This window comes from Agelaius tricolor, unplaced genomic scaffold, assembly GCF_023055355.1.
Source record: "Agelaius tricolor isolate 1412-34295 unplaced genomic scaffold, bAgeTri1.0.p SCAF_5, whole genome shotgun sequence".
Taxonomy (NCBI): Eukaryota; Metazoa; Chordata; class Aves; order Passeriformes; family Icteridae; genus Agelaius; species Agelaius tricolor.
Window position 1 is genome coordinate 37,762,325 of NW_027269265.1, and position 22,628 is coordinate 37,784,952.

Consider the following 22,628-nt stretch of genomic DNA (forward strand, 5'->3'; position numbering starts at 1 on the left):
TTTGAGTCTAGTGATAAGGACCAGCTCCAGATGTTAGAGAGTGATCCAGGAGTCAACAGCAGCTCTTGCAAAGAAAGAGGGCTTACTTTTCATTAATTATTTCACAATATTAGTATTAAATATAATAGTGTCAGTTTCTAAAAAACAAGATCCAGACAGGAAACCCTTAGCACCTCAGATCAAGGGATAAACAATCAACCTTATTAAACCAACAAACCAAGTTTATTTATATAAGTCTGTACAATTGTGATGAACTATGCTAGGACACCAATGAAACAAAGTAAACAAATCTCTCCCTCTCTAACAAGTGGGAGGTGTAGTCACTCACCTTTACATGCACTTAAAGGAAAAAAGATTACAGCTTTCATACAATTATGTAACTATTCAAGAGTACTTTCTTCATGTATTATTTTCAATATAAGAGGTTTGCATAATTTACTGACAGTTGCCTTCTCTGAAAAACAGCATTTTAGGAAAACGCAGAGACTTTGAGAAGGTAAGTGGCAGCTTCATAATTGCAGATAACTAGGTCATAGTCCATCAATCAGACTGGCATCCTAAACACACTGCATCTCCTGTGTTTCAGTTTTCTCTACTAAAAGTTATTTGCAACACTGTATGGATCCATCATCCACATTTTGGTGTTTTGTGTTACCAAATGCAGAAGTTCACTAAAACTAATACATCAAGGCCAAGCATATTAAAAATACTGTATTTGGGTTAAGTTTACCTTTAGAGACCACTTGTCACTGCATCTCAGAGCTCTGAGGCATTTCTGTGGAAAAAATCAGTTCCTGAACTCTTTGATTTGGCAATTATTTCTGCAAACCATTAGAGTGATTATTTTTAAAACCGTCTATTGCCAAGTAAGTTTAATATTTTTTTTATCACAAATCACTTTAGCTGTTGAAAAAACCAAATCATATAAAATGCTTATCTACACAGTGAATCACAATGTTTCCTATGAAGTTATGATGGTACGTCCCATAAATCCAATCTTAAAAAGTTATAAGTATGTATATGTGACAGCCTACTCTAACTCCAGAGAAGCTGCTAAAATAGGCCATCAAATAAAGTTGTCTATGATTACATATTTACAGAATAATCCACATGTCCTAGAACTATGGACTATTCAGTAAATAAGTACTGACATAATTCTATTTATTTGTTTACATGGTAGGCTTCATACGTTGATTTTCTTTTTATACATAGTTTGTAGAATCAATCTGCACATATTACATGATGTTTCTTTAAAGCTGCTGTTAAAAAAGGAAGAAAAAGTTAAATAAGAACTAGATTAAAGTTTCATTAAGAATCCAACAACAAAGTATCAAACACAGGTTTTAAGATAACCAGTGTATGATTTCAGAAAAACAGCGATGCTCTGACACAAGAAGAGCATTGCATTTTTGCTCCTTAGAGTCCCCCAGAAACATTCCTATCCAGTTCAGTGCTTAAGTTGTTATATTCATACTGGCCTGAGTAGGAACACACACGTGCTTGCACGCTTACCTGAACGAGAGCCTCTAACTTTTAGATTTCTAATTCTCTTTTAATTTAGTTCTTAAGTTTCATATATTCAGCTGTATCTTGTTTGGAAAAGCTATTTTTTAAATGTCACTTATATTTACATTTGATTTTTTTTTCTTTTTTACACCTGAGTGATAATTTAGCTGTCAATTTATGCCTAGTCAAATATCCCATAAAGCCATATAATTCTTGTGCTCGTGTTGCACTCTACTTGTACCAGGTTATATATGAAAAATGTCCATCACCTACCTCTCATATTACCCACTGATCTTTCTATTATGTCCTTCCCCTTCCATAAAATGTGATTTTTTAAAAAAAAATTTTGTTTATGATAGAAGCCCCATTTAAATGGTTCAGAAAGCAAGAAACAAAGTAAGCTGGAGTCCAGTGATGACATGATAGCTTAACAAATATGTAATATTGAAGGCTTGGAGAAGAAACTAAAGCCCAACCAAATGAGCTCCCCAGGATCACCCCATAAAAAGCTACTTCACCCCGTTACAGCTGTAGAGTCTGGATGTGCTATAGATGACAAGTCCCACATTAAGAGCTGTGTACCTCTTTCTCATCGGTTAAGTGTAATTAAAAAAGAGAACATGAAGTTAAATAGCTATATCAGCCAAGCCGTTTTAGTAAGAAGAATCACATTTAATGAGTTTCTTTCTTGCAATTTCAGATGCTCAAATACAGCTGGTAGAAATTCAAACAGCCGTAAAGAACTGTGACAGACGGATACAAATAGTACTGCAGCTTAAAAATGATAAAAAACACCTGAAAAAAAGTCACACAACCCTCCCAAAAAAATTTACACTTTGAACCTAGGCCAGTTTTTGAAGATTCCCTTCTCCAAAACTAGGATGAAGGAGGAAGAAGAGGGAGAAAGTGCAGATGACCTTCCAGCCACAAAGGTCTTGCGCCAACGTTTATTCACTGTGCCTGTGGTGGTATGTAAGGGGAGATCACCAAGTGTTGATTCTGCGACTGCCAAGATTCCTATGGAAATCCAGACCTCAGGCTAATACTGAACACAGAGTGGACCAACGAGCTGCATCAACAAAATAAAAACAAAACTCAAACTAAAAGAAATGGGAAAACCCCAAATAGCACAGATCCACATTTGTGAGGGGAGCAGAGGAAAGGGCAAGAAGGGAGGTCTATACAGTAAATAGTTGAATGGTTTATGTTACAGATGACTGGCAGTTTTAAAGAGTCTCTTCCCAGCTCCATTGCTGCTCCAACCCAGAAGAGAGAACTGAAAAGGGAGGAAGAAAAAGTAGGACATCATCATGGAGCATGCAGGATCAGAAGCAGCAGAGTGGGCATGCTCAAATAAGCCCCCGTCTCTTTTTGTAGTCCTCCAAGTTCAATGATCGCCGAGGGGCACCATCTTTTGCTGGAGGAGCCTTGGAGGTGATGGCCAGTGCCTTAGATTCTGTTGGGGACAAGAAAAGAGTAAGGACAAAACTACAGGCAAAATTTTTACTTGTTGTTTTTGCTGACAACTTCACCACAAAATCATGTTTGGCTTCTCTAGTACACATCTTCAGTTAATAATACAGACAGTATTGGGGAGCTTATACTCATAGATGCAGCATATGCAATTTTGACTCTGTATATTAATCCAGAGACAGATAGTAAGCAGAAAAAGTCAAACATTCTATCTATGTCTACCACACACATTTTCATCAGTCTCCAGATTCTTCTGCTAAGCAAGGAGACTGCACAAAATAAGATGCCAAAATGGTGTTCTGTCTAAGGAAAACTCCTCATCCTTCTCTCTTCAGTGTCCTTCAGTGCCTAACCTTCATCTGCTTGCTAACTCAAGTTCCTAACTCTCACTAGCTGTTACACAAAGTTTCTTGTTCTTGAACTCCTGCCTCATTCTCTAGTCTTACATCCAGAGTTGACCTCGTTTTGAAAAACAACTTCTCCTGCTCTTGCTTCTTGTCTTTGTGCATTCTTACAGTACTTCCTAAATTATTGTCCTCCAAGAAACTGCATATCTAATCCTTCAAGTAATGAAAGAAATGGATGTCACTATCACACATCCCCACCCTCCTCAGTTGAAGATACTTGCCAAGATGGTAAACAGAGTCCTTACTCCCATTTCCAAAAGCCCATCAAATCCTTAAAAGAATTATTCTGGAAGAAGTAAGTTCTATCAAAATGGGCTGGACGATCACATCCCCAAACTCAGATGGAACACCTACCTGAACTGGGAACCTGAAGATCAATCTTTACATCAAAGTCATGCACTTTGAAAAGATCTTCTGAGAGGTCACTAGCTGATTTAGAGTTCACATCTTTATCTTTTCCTTGACCCTGAAATGAAAACTACAGGTAAGTCTCCAAACCTTATCTGGCCACAAAAACAGAGACAAAAATGTTTTTTCCCCGTCTTCTGTCATAAACACTCTTAGTGTAGCTTTCATACTGCTAGAGCAACTTAAATTTCCTGTTTCAAGTAACCAAGAAACTGTTGCTTTTCATGATAAAGCTCTACAGGATACCCTGTTCTACAATTGAAGTATGCATCTCTGTTACTCACAAGCTTCACAGAACAAAAGGGTGACAGTGTGAGGAACATAACGGAGACAAAAATGGAAACTTACCTTATTTATGTCCTTTGGAGCATCTGGTAACACACCAGATCCATATTTTGCATTTAGCTGAGCAAGGATGGCAGCTTGGACAGCAGGATCTCTGGACTGCAAAGGTGAAATATCAGGCAAGAATAAAAATTAAAAATTCATGCATTTAAATTTGCAAAAGCTAGAACTACATTTTGTTAAAACAGTTTTCACATCCATGAATCTAAAACCATAAGAGACTGTATATGCGTTCACCCAACTTTCAGAATCCCAGAAGGCTACTGAAATCATCCTGGCATTATCTGACAATAACAAACTAAAAATCATCGTCAGAAAGAAACCAGAAATACATTCCCTGGTTATACGGTTTGTTTCTGTGACTACTCTTGATGCTACTTAGTATGTATTTGCTTTCAGTTCTGCCTGAAACACTGACAAGCAATCTATAGAAGACTACTGTCTTTACCTAATAGTTCTCTAGCATAATAAAGCTACTCAGTTACAATTCTTTTCTATTAAAGAAGTATTTCAGAAATACTTCATTCAATCCCCGCAACAGAATTTCTCTTTTGTTTCCTTGCTGGTTTGTGGAGACTGATGAAAGCCAACCTGAGCAGTTGGTTTTTTAGGTACCTACACCAGAACCACATACTCTTCCAGAACAGACCTCAACAAGGCCAGATTACTTAGAAGGAGGAGGTGATCACCTTGCCACTCATCAGTTATATATGGAGGAATTGCAGGAGAACGTTTTGCCACAGTATCACGAGGGAGGTTTCTGTTTAACTGCTTCATCCATCACAGACCCAAATGCTTGTTCTCCTCTCACCCTAAACTGACCTTTCAGGAAACTTTCAGCTAATTAAAAGTGAAACTCACACTTAAAGCAAACTATATTCTCAGAGCTAACTAAATCTGAATAATTCAACATAGATGAACTCATGACAGAAGTCTCAATCATGGTTGCTTTTGCAGTACATACCCACATCACTTATGTCCTTCACACTTTGCATTAAAAAAGAAGAGGGACCAGGATCTCACTCAGCTGTATCTCACACTGCCATTCAGGGTGTTAATAGCATATGGCACAGTTGGGAATTTTTGTTCCTGCATTCTGCATTACATTGGTTTCTGTTTTTCAACAAATTGCCTCAACTGAACTTAAGTCTTACACTCACATTAGACACTATTGTGGGCTTGCACTGCCGTCTAGTAAAGGGGTCCATTTGTTGGTTCTTCATGCTGTGACTTTCAGCCTGGAGAAGAAATTGCACACGGTTTTTCAGAGTTTGCTACTTGTTCTCTTTTAAATCCTCCCACAGCCCCCCATCCATGGAATTACTCATCTGCTATATACAATACTGAAATCAGAGAAAAACCAGCAACATTACAGATTAGAAAAATTTTAATGCACCCATTGTCTTGTGCTTCATAGGACAAAAGTGTCCGTATTGCATGCAACAACAGAAAATAGGCACACAGCTCTCAGGAAGGTTAATGCTTAAGCATTTGTTAACAAGCTTAACTCTTCCTTAATAAAAATGTAACTACAAAGAACCGAATATCTCCTTCACTCTTCTCTTATTTGAAGTCTCCTTTATGAGGAGACATTTTCTTTCCCATACAACAAGCATTAAGTCACTCTTACAGTGACTAATCTGCTGATAACTGAATTGAGGAAAAGGATAAAGCAATGTGCTTTCAAATCATATCATTTGCCTCTATGAAAGATTTTACAGATTTTAAAAAATTAGTGACTTTGCCATGCAATTATCCCTCTGCATCATTTCACCTCTACTCGTAGAAAAGTATGAATTCAGCATTATTTACCACAAGAGCCTTCTCAGACTCAACGATATTCCACTCTCTATTTCTCTGGTTGATGTAACTGCAGAATGGAAAAAAAGGAGGGTGGGGGAAAGAAAAAGAAAGTGACTGTCATTTACCAGTCCCTACACAGCAAAACAGCTGAAAGCATTCTTGCAGCTTCATCCTGACCACAAATTACTCTTATTGCAATGCAACTGCACCCTGGGGTATATAGAAGACAGTTTACATTTTTGACAGTTTTAACAGCATGACAGATACAAGAAAGTGAAGACAGACAAGGACTAACAGAGCCATTACAATACACATTAACACACTGTACAGGAAAAAAGAAACAAAATCCTGCAGTTAATTTGTTAATGCATTAGTTTTTTTACATATTGTTTGATACTGTTTAAGAAAGAAAATGCCCAATATCTGCTTCTTACCTGATTGCAGAAATATTTTTTGTTCGCTGGCGATCCAGGGCCTCTGCTCTCTCTTCAAGTTCATTAAGCTGATCTTGAATCTGCTTGGCCTTATCTTGGTCCCCCAAATCCTCAGCCATAGCCTTCAACCAAAAAGGAACTAATTAGGAACTACTCTCTACCCAGAATTACTCAGAGAGACAAGAGATATATCCGTGAATCAGTCAGCCAACCCTACTTCAGTCGTGAATGTTCTTCCCTGCATGGTAAGAGTACAACAAAGAGCTACACTTTCCTTACAACTCAGGGCAAAACTGGATTTCTTATTCTAAGAACTCTGAAAACCCTTACACTAAGGAGGATGTAGGAACACCAGTCCCAGCATGGGGAGGTCAGTGAGATTACTTAAATTACAAGTTTTATTAAAATTTAACAACCCCATCATCCCCATTTAGCAGATCAGGAAAAGAATTATTTCCACAACTTCCAGTTGCCATTTACTTCGGGGAGCAGGGCGTCACCTGAGGCACGACAACAGCTTATTGCGCCACCTGGTGACAACAAAAAGAAACTGCACTCCCTGTGACGGGAACCTCATCATTTACATGTTCGTGTATAGTAAAATAGCAACCACAGAAAAAAATACAGTTAAACCAAGGAACCAAGAAAGGTACATTAATACGAACTCTTGGGTTTTACTGTATATGTCTCGAGAAAGACAAACAAATTTTGGCTCTATTTGTGCAGTCCTATCTTCAGAGATACTTAAGACTGCTCCTTTTCTTCGCTTCTTGGCTTTGGCTTTTATGCACTGTTAGGTCTACTTGTTCCAGGAAGACTACAGGTAAAAATAGTTCATGGCAAGTAAACCTTTCAGCCACTTCTTTTTTGTCAATAGAAATTACCAGGCATAAAATGACAATTCAGCTAGTCCTGAATAAAAAATGTAAAACAACTTCTGTTTTTCCTATCTTAAAATAAGAAGAGGAAATCAACTTCCAAACATTATTACCAAGTACTATAAAAACAAAAAGAAACAAAACCAAAACAAACAAAAAAAAAAACGCAAAAAAAAGAAACAAAAAACCCCACCACCACCAACAAAAAAACACCAAAAAAAACAAAAACAACCCCAAAAAACCTAAAAGGACCAAAAAAAAAAAAAAAAAAACAAAAGAGAAAAAACTAAGAAAAAATAAGAAGTTTCTGAGGCAGACCAGTTTAAGACCTTGTTTAACAGACACAAGAAGAGACGAAGACAGCTTAAATTGTTGGCAATTGCCCCTAAAAAAAGGGGTGCAATAGCTGACTGGATTCTTCTGAGTATTCCAATCCCAGCAATGAACCTTGAGAACCCCCTTCCAGCTACACAGTTAAAGTTGAGCCTACTGCTGACTTCTGCCAATCCAGATGAGCTCCAGTTCTTTGAAATCAAAGACTGCATTAAGCTTGCAGGCATCATCTCATCTCTCACCTTCTCCTTTAATAGCTGAGTTTTCTTCATGGCATAATTTGGAGGTGCTTTTCTGAACCTTTCCTTCTCCTTCACAATCTGTAAGATGCAGAGGAAACAACATGAATATGCAAATATGAAATCTCTATTTCAGTACTTGGACATTAGAATCAACAGAAGAGTATCACCTAAGAAATTTATTTATTGCCACTGAATTTGATGTATGCTCTGATAGTTCTGTTTTTTAGTTTGTGCCCTTGGTAATGAGTTACAGCTCCATTCTCCTTACCACCTACAAAAGCCTGATGCTAATCACCTTTGGTCAGTACCAAGCAAGTACAAAACTGCAAAACCTGTGAAAAATGCAACTACCGTGATGCTGTCAAGTTTTTCATAACTTGAGAACTAAGTTGCCATACTCAGGAGTTCAGAGACACGCAACACAAGTTCAAGAGGAGATAACAGGGCACAAATGGTAAAGAAAAGCAGGAGTGAACACAAGACAACGGCAGGATCACCAAGCTACTCTATCCAGTTATGAAACTTCCTTTGAGCCTTTTACTTCCTTCTTGGAATGCAAATACCATGATCATTTGGTTTTGTAACTGCTACTGCATGAATTCCTGTCACTTTTAAGCACTGACACAGCTTCACTATAATGCACCATTTACCTCTTCAATGTCCTGATCATTAAACTTGTAGTTGAGGGCTTCTTTGATGGACACTTCCTTCTTGTTTATCTCATCTAGTGTGGGTAGCTGCATTCCAGCAGAGAACATCTAAACACAAGACAGAGTTACTTTCTACTTAAAGTATGTTTGGCAGAAGGCTGCTAAGAAGCAACTGAAGTCTAGCAAACTTACTGCTTCCTTCCACTTCATAAATTCACTTTCAGTAAATTCCTGATTTGAGACAAACTCCAAGCGAAACACACGTGAATCATTGCCATGCCTGCAACGATAAAATGCAAAACATCCCCTTGTGATGGTGTAAAGTGGTGACATTGGATCTATATGTGTAATCTGATTAAACAAGTCCAAAAATAAACAACCACACATCAACATAATCATAACACCCTGCATGAAATTTTTGGGGTATTTTATAATTTCCACTATGCTCAAGGAGGAAAAAAACCCAAATAAACCCAAACCAAACATTCTAGCATTAAGTAGCGTGACAAGGCTCAGTCTACTTTTCAGTTCTCACCTCCAAATCCCACACAGACCATTATTTGCTATGAAAAGGACACTTATTTATGAACTAAAGAGAATTCCTTTAGTATCTTACCGCAACTGTAGGCCTTTGTTTGTCCGTGTGCCACCAAGCTGGTAAACCTTTGCAGTCTCTACCACACCAGTTATTTCAGCAACCTGTATCACAGAGTATAATATATGAGAAGAAGGATGCAAGAGAGGTTTAGGGTTGTTTTTTCATGTTTCTGGAATGTATCGGGCATATTCAAACCTTTTCATTAGAAATAAAAAACCTTAATCTAGCTAACAATTCTAACCAGATCAAGGAAAGCAGGACACTTCAGTATACATTATCAGGTACTGAATGAGTTGCTTCATACATAATTTTTGAGTTAATAAATTATACCATCTGAATGCCTGATGCAGTTTTTGTATCTTCACAGCTCTGCCTTCCTGCCCAAATAGTGTACACTCTCCTACCTTTCCTATTTCCTTCTCAAATAATGTTGGTTTGGGTTAACATATATTTCAAATGAAATACACTACTGCTGCTCAGGTACTAAACACAACCCTTCTGGGGCCTTTTTAAGGCAATTTTAGAGACTATTATTGTATCCTATGATTACAACAATGAAACAGAAAAACAAAACTGTGTTCTCAATGCAGTCTCTTCTGAAGGCACAGGGGTGTACTAGAAGCTTTGTAAAAAAAGAGTCAAGACCACACAATAACTTCAGAATGGTCCTAAAAATAAGGAATGAATCTTACTCATCCTTACTTGGTCTAAGCAGTCTCAAACTAGAGTCTAAAACTCTAGTTTGCAATACAAATGATAAGACAGCATGAACCAAAACTGGAAGATCAGGCTTTTTTAGTGCTCTGTCTCTCTCACTAAATTTATCTCCTCCCCTAGGTGGTCACACAGATTTAATTATTCTTAAACCAGTCTCTTCCACCTCTTTGGCAGCAATTACATTTTCTGGTTATAAGCAATCTTTTTTTATCAGTCAAACAGTCCCTGGTACCTGAGACCTGATAAGCTGCAAATATTTTATTACAGCACACAACAAAGAATTGAATCCCTCAGCGCTAAACCCACCCGATATACAGGTTTGCTGTTGTGATTGCCGATGCCAATGCGGACAAAGCAGCCGGTGACGGTCTTGGCAAAGAAAGGCATGTGACACCAGCGCTCCAGCTTGTGCCGCGACAACCGCACTCGGTTCAGCTCTTCAGGCAGGGACACTGGCTGGGACTTGGGAGGAATTTCTTCTTTCCTGATTTGGGAGAGGTGAGAGAGAATAAAGAAAAAAGTAGAGACATAATTGAAGCCCAAAAAGGGGATCCTGAGTAAGGTGCAGCATGAGCACCTTACATTATTTAAATTACCAGTAAAAGGAATGATTCATCATGCACTAGTTGACTGTAGATGTGTGAATTTAGCATTCATGAGAAAGGCTTAAGGTGAAATCCTAGACTTATTAAATGCTGCCCCTGCTACCAGAAAGCAGAAAGACACACACCGAGGCAGTTTATAGACAAATGCTTTAAGATAAGCCAGCACATGTATCTGCCCAGAGATCTGCAGCTGCTGAACTGCAGGACTAAACAAATCAGTACACAACAGTGTAATTTGGGCTAAATCTGACAGCAAGGAACTGAAGTTGCAAAACCCACCCAAGGTAACAAGTCCCATGAACCATGATATAGTGCCAAGGACTCAAATCTGAGCAATGCCATTTTGCCCAGAGGCAAAAACACTTTAGAGACACTGAACTGCCCCAAAAAATCCTCTGAAAAAGCATGTGTCTACCTAAAGTACATCTCTATTTTTGAACATACTTACAAGTAATCATAGCCTAGTGTTTACTACTTACTCTTCCTCTTCATCAGAGGATGACGATCTGGATGAGCGATCACTTTTCTCACTAGATTTATCATCCTCCTCCTCCTCTTCATCATCAGAGTATACTTCACTAGTTTTTAATGGCTGTTTTTTTGCAAGCAATTCAGCTGGGTGAAGGACAGAGAACAAGGAAAAGCAAGCTATAAATATTTTATGAAATGCTTCCCTATAAGAGCTGAACCTTAATTGCTTTAAAAAAAGTCCAAGAGGCAGACAGGTATTAATTTTACACTAGATACAGGTGGCACATATTCAAATCCACTAGTAAGCTGTGCACTTCATTGACTTCTCTCTTTGCATATACATGAAGTATTTAAAATCATTCTAAACCTCAGTTGTACTTAATTTCAGTCTCCCAATTTGACTGCACATAGTAACTCAAGATGGGTGTAACAACTGGATATACAAGAAAAAAACTATTATGATCAGACAATTCATTGCTATTTTACATGGAAAAATAAAAACCCTCATGTTTGGAGAGGATTACAATGAAGTCCAGTAGAGTAAAAAATATGGCTGCATCAAAAGTTAGTGGCAAGATGGACAGGATGATGTGCCAGTGAAGAAACAAGCAAATGTAGACAGGGTATCACAAGTACAATAAGCAGGAGTTTGAATGATTCAGAAATTAAAAACCTGAATCCAAGTGACCAATTCAGATACATTAACTAAACCTTACTAAGAAACATTCAGTGGACTGTGATCAAAGTTCTGATGTTAGGCCACTCCAGGGAGGGGCAGGGGTGAGGAATACTCCATCAGTGGTAAATTGCCAAGTATCACCCTAGATGGTCATGCTGGGCAAAGGCCAAGGAAAACACAGACATGGAATTCATTCACTCCAAGGTGTAGGATTGATGCATTAATTTGAAATAGGAAGTAGTGATTTCAGAAAGCTGCAATAATGCCTCAAAAACTGTAGCAAGAGCAACATCCTTTCATACCTGTTCTGTTCTTCCTTTTCTCTCTTTCTGCTTTTAGCTCCTCCATTGCCTGAGATTTCTTGTCTAGCTTTTCATCCCGCTTTGATCTCCGCTCTTTGTTATGTGACATGACCTAAAAACATATGCAGAAAATCCCTCAACACCATTAATCCATAAGTTGAAAAGCATCAAAACAAATATTTGTTTGCATACTTTGAGTTTTTTTCAAATAGAAATTACTAGCTTATTCCTTTTTGAAATCAGTTTTTTTCAGTTCATTTTTTATGGAAGCTAGAGAGAGATAGAAATCTGGAGCATATTTCTTTATTCTGCTTCATATCAAAATTAATGAACATATTTATAGTTCAACATTTCTGCCACCAAGTCTTAGTCTCAAAATTCCTCCTTTAAGTTACAAAAGGATAGAGAAATAAAAATAAAAATTTGCAGAAATAATTCAGCAAATAACATGTAATGAGGAAAAACTGGATGAATAGTCTCATTTGCTGCTTCTGCAAGGCCAAATCAAAGCACTAGTTTTCATTTAGTAGCAAAGGAAAAAGTCATGTTAAAAAATACTTAAAGCAGAAAGAAAGATGCTTGTAAAATCTGCAAGATGGTCCAAATCTTAAATGTTTAAAGTCTTCTTGTGTTTTCCATTTCTAACAGGTCTATCTCTATAGAGAAAGCAGCCTCTATAATAAGCATAAAAGACAGTAATTTCAGCTAAGTTGAAGTAATTTCTGCAAGGCACTGTAGAAGAACTCTACATAAGATCCTTTTACATATGCATATATGTATTTGCAAGTACACTTTGTGTATTATAAATGGACTATTAAAGCATACACAATGTACATATATGGAGTTGAGGGAGTAGGGAAATGTGATTCATTCCACTCAACATGTGCCTAAGGGAAAACTCATCTCACCCAATTAGATTTTAGGTGTTAAACATCTGTTTCACTAGAAAATAACACAGTGAATCGTCAGCTGCAGATGCCCTCTTCCATTGCACAAAACGACAGGCAACAAAAAGTGTAAACAATCAACTGGTTCTTAGATGACTGAAGTTAGGCAAGATGAATCTCATCCCACTCTGAGAGCCTACCTGCCCTGGCTCTGTATTAATGGCAGGATCTTCACTATTTGAAACCACAGCTCAGTTACAGAGGCCTGGCCTCAAAAACTAGTGTTGTCCTCTTTTTACTGGAGGTAGGAAAAACTATAGAACTACTTCTGCTCCTCCTGGCATTCAAGCTTTTCCTTGACATCCCTGCCAGAGGAAACTAAGCATCTTTGCCACTGTATGTATGTGCACACAAAATAATTAATATGATAGCTGAGCAGTTTTTGGTCTGCTCTCTCAAACTTTTCAAGAAGAGCATGTATGGAATGTTTCAGACTGAACTACAGAAGTTTGGCTAAAGGAACTGTAAAAGGTTGCTTTCCTTTTCTCATGTGGGAGGGCTATCACAGCAACTGCAGACATAGCTGCAATTTTGTATTTTTCATTAAAGTAGTATTAGTGCACCCCTCAACAGGCCAAAGATGTTAACTTCCTTAAATGAACTGGAAAAACTGAAGATAGCTTGAGCATATAAATTAACTAAATTCTGATCTGCTTACTACACTGTTAGACATTAAGGGAAAACATTAGGGGTAGAGAGGCCATATCCTCTCCCCTTTCTTCAAGGAAAAAGGGTTTATTACAAAGAACAGTTTCATCTCCTACCTGGGATTCCTGGATCTGTGTGAGTTTTTTCTTCTCCTGCTCTTCCTCTTGCTTTTTCTTTTTCTCTTTCTTTTCTTTCTTTTTTGCTGTTTTTAGTTTTTTCTTGATTTCAAATCTAGTAGAAGTTATTGGAACAAAAAGAATGTATGAAAGAATGCTCTTCCTGAGAGAGCAAAGGATTGCTCACATGTTATCACAATTGCTATTAGGCTGCAAGTAACACTTCAACTGCTTGTTCCTTGTCCCTTTTATGTTATCCTGTCCCCTATTCCCATCCCCTTCCTTTCCCAAGAAAATATAGTGAAGAAAAGCTGAGCACACCAAGTGCAGTCCTTCAGAGAGCTAACCTAAAGGGTTGATGAGACCATGTAGAAATTACTGTTCCACAGAAATACGCCCTTACTCCATCTTCCTCTTTGCCAGTGCAGCGATCATTGCATGCTGCCTCAAACTCTAAAATCATGTGGCTATTTTACATAATTTGAACCTAAACAGCTAAAGATTTTTTTTCTTTAAAGCCACTGTCATGCTAGCTTTTTCATGCTTAAACTTCACCTTTTTACTGGCACTGGTCTGTATAAGAATGACTGCCACGTTTCAAGTCCTCCTTCAGCAGCTGAATTCTCATCAGACTCAGTTTCTGCAGAAGAATTTAGGCACTTCCATGTCTACCTTCATGAAATATATCACCCTGATGTCTTATTTTCAGCCACTGAATTCAGAAGAGTAGTAATTTCAATAGAACAACCCAAGAACAAGATTCCACTGCACCCTGGACTGGTCATTGCTATATGGACATACACAAGAAAAAAAATAGCTTCCAAAAACTGAAATTCATGTGTTATCTACATGCACACTACACAGTCGATTCTTCTTCAGTCCTTTACACCTGGATTTTGTAGACAACAAACTGAAGTGTCAGATGAGCTCATTGCCCTTTATGCCTTTAACATGAAGCATGACACACAAGGCACAGGCATTATAGCAGATGCAATGTCTGCTGTAATCCAAATGAACTCACAGCATAATGTGCACACAAAGAGCTTTTAAAAGATTAAATTTATCATAAATGACTATCCCACCACCCCCTTAGTTCTAACTGCCAAGACTTTACACAGACAGCACAAATTCATTTAAGATTAAATCAGTAACTCAAGCTTTGACTGTTTAGCTTGTTTGTATCAAGTATTCTCCAGCATTCATTCTAGAACAGAGACATTCAGTTACCAGGAAATAGAGAGTAAAATTTGAACAATATGATGTCCTTCTACATGATCTAAATCCAAACTTACAATCATTCTGATCCCTTTGAGGAGAGCAGCAGACCACATAAGATTCTGAATGTGGTGTTAAAATCAAGGCAGGCAGGCAGTGTTCTAGCTATGGCTTGGACAAACACAGTTTGGCAGTTGCTTGTATTGACATGATTTACTCAACAGATGTCAGTCTTCTAGGGAAATTTCTCAGCAAGTGAGAAAAGAGAAGGCACTAAAGAAGAAAGAAACTCGAGAAACCTTGTCCCATACATGCCAAATCCTTTAGATTAAGACACATGGGAAGTAAAATACCTTTACTATATAAAGAAGCTGCCTGGACAGTGTAACAGCTACAGACAAACAATAAAACAACAGTACATAAGGTACTAAAGATTCCATGAAAAGGACATATCCAACACCACTCATTATTTCAGTATCTCTACCTTCTATTAGGACCCAAACCAGTTTCACACCCATATACAGGCAACCCTAACACTGATCATGGTTTTCTGAAAAGTTGCAAAAACTCATGTACACCTTATGCTTTGTTTGCCTTTTCCCAAAGCATCAACACATGACAGTTAATACAAAAAAGATGAAGAAAAGCAGGCCTTCTGACTGTCTGGCATCTAACCTATGGGGCAGTAAAATAACTACAAGAGTAGCTGATAGAACCAGGCATATTCAACAGCTGAGAAACTTTTAGATACTGTCTCCTACAAGAATATGCAGAACTCCTGCTGTGTGCTTCTTAACTACTATAAGGACAGTTTAGTTACAAAAAATATACAGTCAAGCTTAACTCACTTAACAGTACTGAGAGCACAGTCAGCATACTCCCTATGCAGCCTTTAAGAATTTGCTACCAAATATCAACAGATATAAAATTCACCTTCTCTTTAGCACTTCTCTCTTCTCTATCCGGTTAAACAGTTCCTGCTCTCTCTCCTTTTCTGTCATTTGTTCCAGTCGAGCTCGGTCTTCTTCATCTCCCATCAGGTCTTCTCCATACCCATCATGGAATTCCTCATCTTCAGATGAAGAATCTGAATCTGAGCTAGATGAGGAGCTGTTGCTTTCTGAGTCAGAGACCTCTCCTAAATCAAAAATATAAGGTAATGAGATTCAGCTGGGGCAAAGCCCAACCACTTCATTATAGCATATTAGCAAGGCATAACATGAATTAATTCTACACTTGTCTTCCACTATACTAAAAACATACCTATAATGCAATTTAAGGCCAGATCAAAATTATCATAATATATGTATGCTAAAAAAAATCTAAAATGAGTGGTACTACATTTGAATACAAACTGGGTTATAATGAAAAATTCTTAGTAGAACAAACAAATTTAAAAGGCCTTTTAGTAATGTGTTGCAGTCCTACAGTTAGACTTCTATGCCCATATGCTTATGTCCCTGACAAGTTGCTTATAGAGCCATGAATTTGTGTGCACACACCTCAAACACCATGATCAACCACCACAGAATTAACCACCTCATTATAGCAACCTGAAGGACCAAAATTAGTCATGCAAAGACTGCAACACTATAAATTGCTACACCAGGAGATAAAGTTGAAACCAATATCCTCAGGGCTGGCAATGCCCTGTTACTGTAACAAGTCCTCCCAGCTCCAGAGGGGTTTAGGGAACAGCTGACTCCTCTCTAGTATTGGGTAATACCACCTTTAAACTTGATCCAAGTCCAAACGCTTTGATTGTCTCACCTAATTGACTAAATAACATTGAATTACAAAAGCAGGCCATTAGGATTCCTTCTTTCACTTCCACTCTGGTATTGGTATTTCTGGAAACTTCCAGCTTTGCAAGCTCACACTGTGAAAACCCTTGATTTGTAAGTGCTGGTATATACAGGTGCAGTCACTCCATGCTTTTGTCTGTATCTGCTGTGCTTGATACACTTAAAACTGTAAGCTCCTTCATGTACTTTTTTAACTTCCTTTTTTAGCATCAATGGAAATTGCAAGTAAGCACCTGCAAACCTTCATGGACATGATGAAAACAGAAGATAGGAAGTTTGCCCAGCATTGAAATGTATTCAATATTAATTTAAAAAAATTCTGACAAAGTTATAAAATTATTTTTCTTCTTCTATGTCAGTATAAATGTGCAAGAATTCCAAGTCAGAGCAAATGCATAAAAGATAAGCTCTTATTTGCATCACAAACACTATGTACCTTTCCCTTTGTTATCACAAGAAGTTTGGGATGGGAAAGTACGTCAATGAGAATCAAAAATGCTTCCCACATGGATAGATAGGACATGCTAGAAGGAAGCAAGGAAGCCTTTTTTCCAGGAGAAAGTCAAGCAATGAAAGGTCATTCATTCTTCAGATGAAATAGCATTTACCTTGTAGTTGTAATGGAATGCTCACAGCAATGCTACACTGAATTACTTTAAGCCACAGTAAATGTAAAAGTTACTCTGACTGTAAGTTACACAACTAAAAATCTTTGAAGATGGTCTTCAATATCACCATGCAACATTTCTCTCCAGGGTGCACAACAGGTAAGTTCACTTGGAATCACTCTAAATAAATGCACAGGTATTATCTTACCCTCTTCAGGTGCGGAGCTCTCGGCCGAGCTGTCTTTATCCGAGCTGCCAGAAGAGGCAGCTTTGTTCATCTGTCTCTTCATGGCTCCTTTCTTCTCTGCCTTACCCGCTTTTCCCTTTTTCTTGTTTTTAGAACCTCCAACAGTCCACTGCAAGGAAAGAAGCAAGAAAGGGATCGTGAGATACAAACGCCACTCTCTTCTCCCTTCTCCAGAACACTGGAGTAAAACCAGCTGAGAAATAGTCCAACACCTGACAGCAAAAAAATCATACAAGTGTAAAGAAGAGAAAAAAAAAGAGAAGCCAATAGGAAACTTATCACATAAATGAGAGCCTTTTTCGGGAGAGGTTTTTGGGAGTAGAGTGTTGTGCGGTTGGTTGAAGTTTTTTCTTTGAAAAAAAACCAGTTTTAACAGTTGGTAAATGACTGCTTTTAAAAGATAATGAAGACTTCAAAGTTGGCAATATTTGCCAAGCGAGGAGGTATTGAAAATATTTTCCTAAGAAAATAATTTTAAAAAATGTGTCCAATGTGTTTGTAAAGATTAGCTTTAGTTTACTATTGAACAGAAGCAACTGATGTTTTTCCAGAACTAGTTTAACCAGGAGCAGATTTTACATTCATGAAGGACACCAATTGTACGTGACAGCCTCTTCAAAATCTCAGTTTTACCAAAATTACACAATGTCTGTATTTCTATGCAACAAGCCAACAGTCCACTTATAGATGCAGGTGGTGGCACTACCCCCTATGTACACAAAGTGGAATCAAATCAGAAGCAAAGAAGTCAGGAAAAAAAAAAGAAAAAAATACAGTATCAAGTCCTAATTTTAATTTTCTTTTAATGTCATATTTTCAGTTAACTTGGACCATAGTTTCCAAGTACAAGACTTACACCACCACCAGACAGATAGCCATTTTAATTCCCAAAGTCCCAGAAGAACTAGGGTTTACCTTACAGTGGGATTTCTTAATTGAATTTTTACATTGTTTCAACTACCTGGGTAAAGACAGAGGGAATAGAAGCAATAAAGATTGCCCATATATTACTTAAAGGCATTACAATATTTTGTACTCCACCACCTCTTTCTAAAAATTCTCCAGGCGTGAGACCCTCAGGCTTTTTACATATATATATATAAATAAATAAATATTTATATACACACACACACACAGATCCTCTAAATACCTGCATATTGTTCTCATCTTTCATGCACATCACCATCTGGTTGAACATGGAGTCTTAAAAAACTAGTCATAATGCAAGTGAGCAAATACAACTGTGCATAAGTGAGGTCTTGCACTAAAAACTACTCTAAGTGGAAAAAAAAACCACTTTAGATTTGACCTCAGATACATAAAAACTTCAGGCTTCTTACCCAATCACTCTATCCTGGGGGATGAATCAAGACTATCTCTGCAGACAGTCATCATTCCATCAAATTTGATAAATTGTTCTGTCTGATAAGACACCATCCTCAGAGATCTCTGGTGTTCAATTACTCTAGATGAAACTCAAGCAAGTAATTATAAGCCACTACCTAATCTAACAATACCTGAACAAATACCTTTGGAATTTGCCAGGTTTTGATTACTCTCACACCCAGCCTTGTACTTTTCATATTACCAAATGCTTCATCATGTACTTTAGGCACCATCAGAGTATTCAAAAGTCTCTGTCAAGGCCAAAGCTGGTTTTGTTCTTTTTCCTAAGGTAAAAGTACAGTGGTGAGCCTTGCAATTCATACCCTATGCAGGTACCCCAGAGTCTGCTATGGTCCATAGGACAGGTGAGAAAAAACTGCACAGAAAGCTTCTGACTTTATACCAGCCTGAGCTGGAAGTTTTTACTGGCTTCAGCATTAAAGTTTTACTTGTTCAGTGTTACAATATTGCTGTCTAATATTATTTCTGGTTACTATGCTCATATAAATCAGTAAAGAACAAGCTGGCACTCTGTCTAAATCTACTCAAATCTCAGCATTAAGGAATCATCTCCCAGGTGAACAGAAAAGTGCATTTTTGCTATTTGCTCAAACACTCACCTACCACTGACATACCAGACAGGACACAACAGCAAGAAAAGTGAAACTCAGTGTTTAGCAGTGATGAAGAGGTGCCTCCCTCCCAGAGCTCTGCCACTTCTTTTCAGTGTTCTAATGCTGAATTATACCTCATGTCAGCATGCTGCACAGCAAGGAAGCAGCACACAGAAAGCCACAGTAGAGCAGCACAGTTATATCAAGACCTTGAGAGGTCATGCTGAGATTAAAGAAGCTAAGATCAGATAAAAACCAGCAGGGCCTCAGTGAATAAAATGTTTAATAGCTGTACATACATGTGTTACATATCACTGTTTTCAGCTTTTAACTCACTAGTAGAATTGTGGATAAAACCTATGACCAGGAAGATAGGACTGAAAAGCAACCTATGTGACAAACACTTGGAAAAACAAAACAAAACAAAAAAACAGCAACCAAAAAAAAACCCACAAAGAAACACCAAACAAAAAAATCCCACCTAAACAACAAAAATCCCAAACACACAAACAATGACAACAACAACAAAAAAAAAGACCAAAAAACCCCAAAGCAAAAACAAAAACACCCACAAACAAAAAAACACACCACCAAAATGAAAAAATGAAAAACCACCCAAACAAACCAACATGGGACAAGGTAATTAAAAAATCTGCTCTCTCATCTAGGAAAGTGTGCTTTGGTTTCTATTTCACCCTGAAGATAACACTTCATCTCACTTTTGTTCATTCAAGTGACCTCTATGTCCATCTTCCAATTTCAGTGCTGTCACAAAGACAAATTCTTAGCCAACTCAGTTGCTTCTGGGCTTATTCAGTTACCTCAATCCCTCATGAATGCCTGGTTATTCCCAGAACAACTACAAGACAAGACAAGAGTTAGGACAAATCTTGGACCACTCAAAACCAGGACAAGCACAAGACTCCTAGGCTCACAAAGTGCATTTGGACACTACTGCACTTGCTGTTTGGACACTCAATGATCTATCTGCTCTGCTCAGAGAGCATGGCCAATATGAATTTCTTCTTGCAACAGAGGAGGACACAACAGCTTAGCTGATCAAGGAAGGAGAGGGAAGGAAATATTGGAAAGCCAAAGTCTTGAGTCCCTTCCTCATGCTCCAGCACACCAGTCGAAATCAAAAATACAACATGTTCACAATGCAACATCAAGTAAAAATGCACACAGTTATAGTCAGAAACATTTCTTTGCTCTTTTTCCCTTAACTCCAAACAACGGTCACTTTCCAAAATGTGTCCTCTGCTGCAGTTTCTCCAGGTCCCCTCTTCCACTCTGCTGCAGTCAGGCAGCCCCAGTCAATGCCTCTCATGCTTCCCATGACTGTACTGCCTGCTGGGAACAGCCCCTCTATTCAGCACTGCCTCCTCGGCCACCATCTGGAACCCTCCGTGGTTCCAGACACAACAAGTTAATAAAGCCGTGCACAAGTGTAGTGCAACGTGCCCTTCTGCTTATTGTTCAGCACTACCAAACAACAGAGCTTTATGGCTCTCTCACAAGAAGGAGCCAGAAGAGCCTTTTGAATTTCCCTCTTGCTGCCAAGGTTCATAGTGCTAATAGCTTGCATGTTTCCTCCAAGAAACAGTTGGACATGATGATCCTAAAGGTCCTTGTCAACCTAAATAATTCTTTGATTCTAAGAAGTCCAAATTAAGCCACAGTAACCAGAATGGACTTAGGGGAAAAAAAAACAACCCAACTCACCACATTAGAAATTACCTAGATTTAAAAGTCAGCTCTAAAAAAACCAACTACACAAAGTGATTTAAGAAAACAATGTATAGCTCAGCAAACCTGGAACATATTTCCAGTAGGGAGATGAAATGAAATTGTGGGAAAAAAAAAGAAAAAAGAAAAAAAGAAAAAAACCCTATACTTGAAGTGAGCTCAGAATGCAGAATTGTTCTACTGCTCAGGTAGTTGCTACTTCCTTCTATTCACACAGTACCTAAATGCATTAGACACTGAGATTTTAATTTGCAAATAGGTGTTCTCCCAGCTTTTTTTAACCCCTTATCAAGCCAGAGAGGCACAAGGGAGGTTGCCAGCCTGTCTTGCCATATCCAATGGCTTTATAAGCAAAATGCAAACTACAAGCCACAACATCAAAGCAAAATAGGTCCCTTACCAATGTGTTCCTTTCCAAGGCCAGAAAAACTTCAGTTGTCCTGTTGGCATTGCATTTAAGTGCACCAAGGTAGGTAACATCAGCTCAGCTTACAAGTTTTCATGCATTCATACAGGAAAAAAATAGGGCAGTCCACCAGGCAAGCCATGAAACTACAGCTCCAGCCTGTCTGAACTCAACAGCAGGAAGCACAGATATGAAAATAAGGCAGAATTTACTGTCTTCAGGCTTTCTCAAAGCTTGGAAAACTCTACAGACAGCACTCCAAGAGCTTCAAGGAGGAAAATACTCTCTACCACTACTTTTAAAACAAAATAGTAAATAAAAAGTCCCTGTTATTTATCCTGCCTTTACAGGATCTACACCTGTCATTTGAACACCTCAAACTCTTTCATGATGATAACAGCCTAGCAATCAGAAAACTTTAAGAACTATTTTAGACAGAGAGGAAATTCTAGGTACGAACCAAAATGGAAAAGAAATAAGCAAATAAAGAAAACACCTTTGGAAGCCACAGAAGAGGCTTTCACAGGAACTGGCTGAAGAAGGCTTCATGGACCAAAGTATCACCAGACACCTGATCTACCCTTTTCATTCAAGTACAGCTCCAAGAAGCTCCCAGAAATCAAATCCGTAGAAGTTATCCCCATGCTAGTTTGCAATTTAAAGAAGTTAGTTACAGATTAGATTTTATACCAATTTTGTCCACAGCTTATTCACATTATTCCTTTGGACATGCCAGCCTTCATACAATTAGCTTGTGCTATTCAGATTTGCACTTGCACCTTATTTGGAGTGGAGGAAATATCACCACCTCTCTTACTTGAGAAAAGCTTTACTATTGCACCCATTCATAGCTGAAGGAAACTGTCTCTAGGAAAAGTCAAAGTTACAAAGCACACAGTCTATAAGCTGTGTATAAGAAGATTAAAGCATGGCCTGTTTCAAATTTCCTAAGCTTGAAAAAAATGTGTGGCAAAGGCCTCACAGGACTGGAGAATCCACTCATTTTTGAAGGTTTAATTAAGCAGTATTATAAAAT

General features: G+C 38.1%; 1 protein-coding gene across 1 annotated transcript in view; it reads right to left on the reverse strand.

The window, feature by feature from the left end:
- Positions 1-200: 200 nt before the first annotated feature.
- RTF1 (RTF1 homolog, Paf1/RNA polymerase II complex component) overlaps positions 201-22,628 on the reverse strand; it is a 28,497-nt gene continuing 6,069 nt past the window's right edge. Inside the window, exons 3-18 of the mRNA XM_071427356.1 lie at positions 17,399-17,546; positions 15,711-15,915; positions 13,563-13,677; positions 11,852-11,963; positions 10,879-11,014; positions 10,101-10,278; positions 9,096-9,178; positions 8,672-8,759; positions 8,480-8,587; positions 7,830-7,907; positions 6,377-6,498; positions 5,952-6,009; positions 5,300-5,377; positions 4,143-4,238; positions 3,741-3,852; positions 201-2,962 (exon numbers count right to left, since the gene is read on the reverse strand). Coding sequence (XP_071283457.1) covers positions 2,856-2,962; positions 3,741-3,852; positions 4,143-4,238; positions 5,300-5,377; positions 5,952-6,009; positions 6,377-6,498; positions 7,830-7,907; positions 8,480-8,587; positions 8,672-8,759; positions 9,096-9,178; positions 10,101-10,278; positions 10,879-11,014; positions 11,852-11,963; positions 13,563-13,677; positions 15,711-15,915; positions 17,399-17,546 — 1,824 coding nt within the window. The 3' untranslated portion in view covers positions 201-2,855. The remainder of the gene's footprint in view (positions 2,963-3,740; positions 3,853-4,142; positions 4,239-5,299; positions 5,378-5,951; positions 6,010-6,376; positions 6,499-7,829; positions 7,908-8,479; positions 8,588-8,671; positions 8,760-9,095; positions 9,179-10,100; positions 10,279-10,878; positions 11,015-11,851; positions 11,964-13,562; positions 13,678-15,710; positions 15,916-17,398; positions 17,547-22,628) is intronic.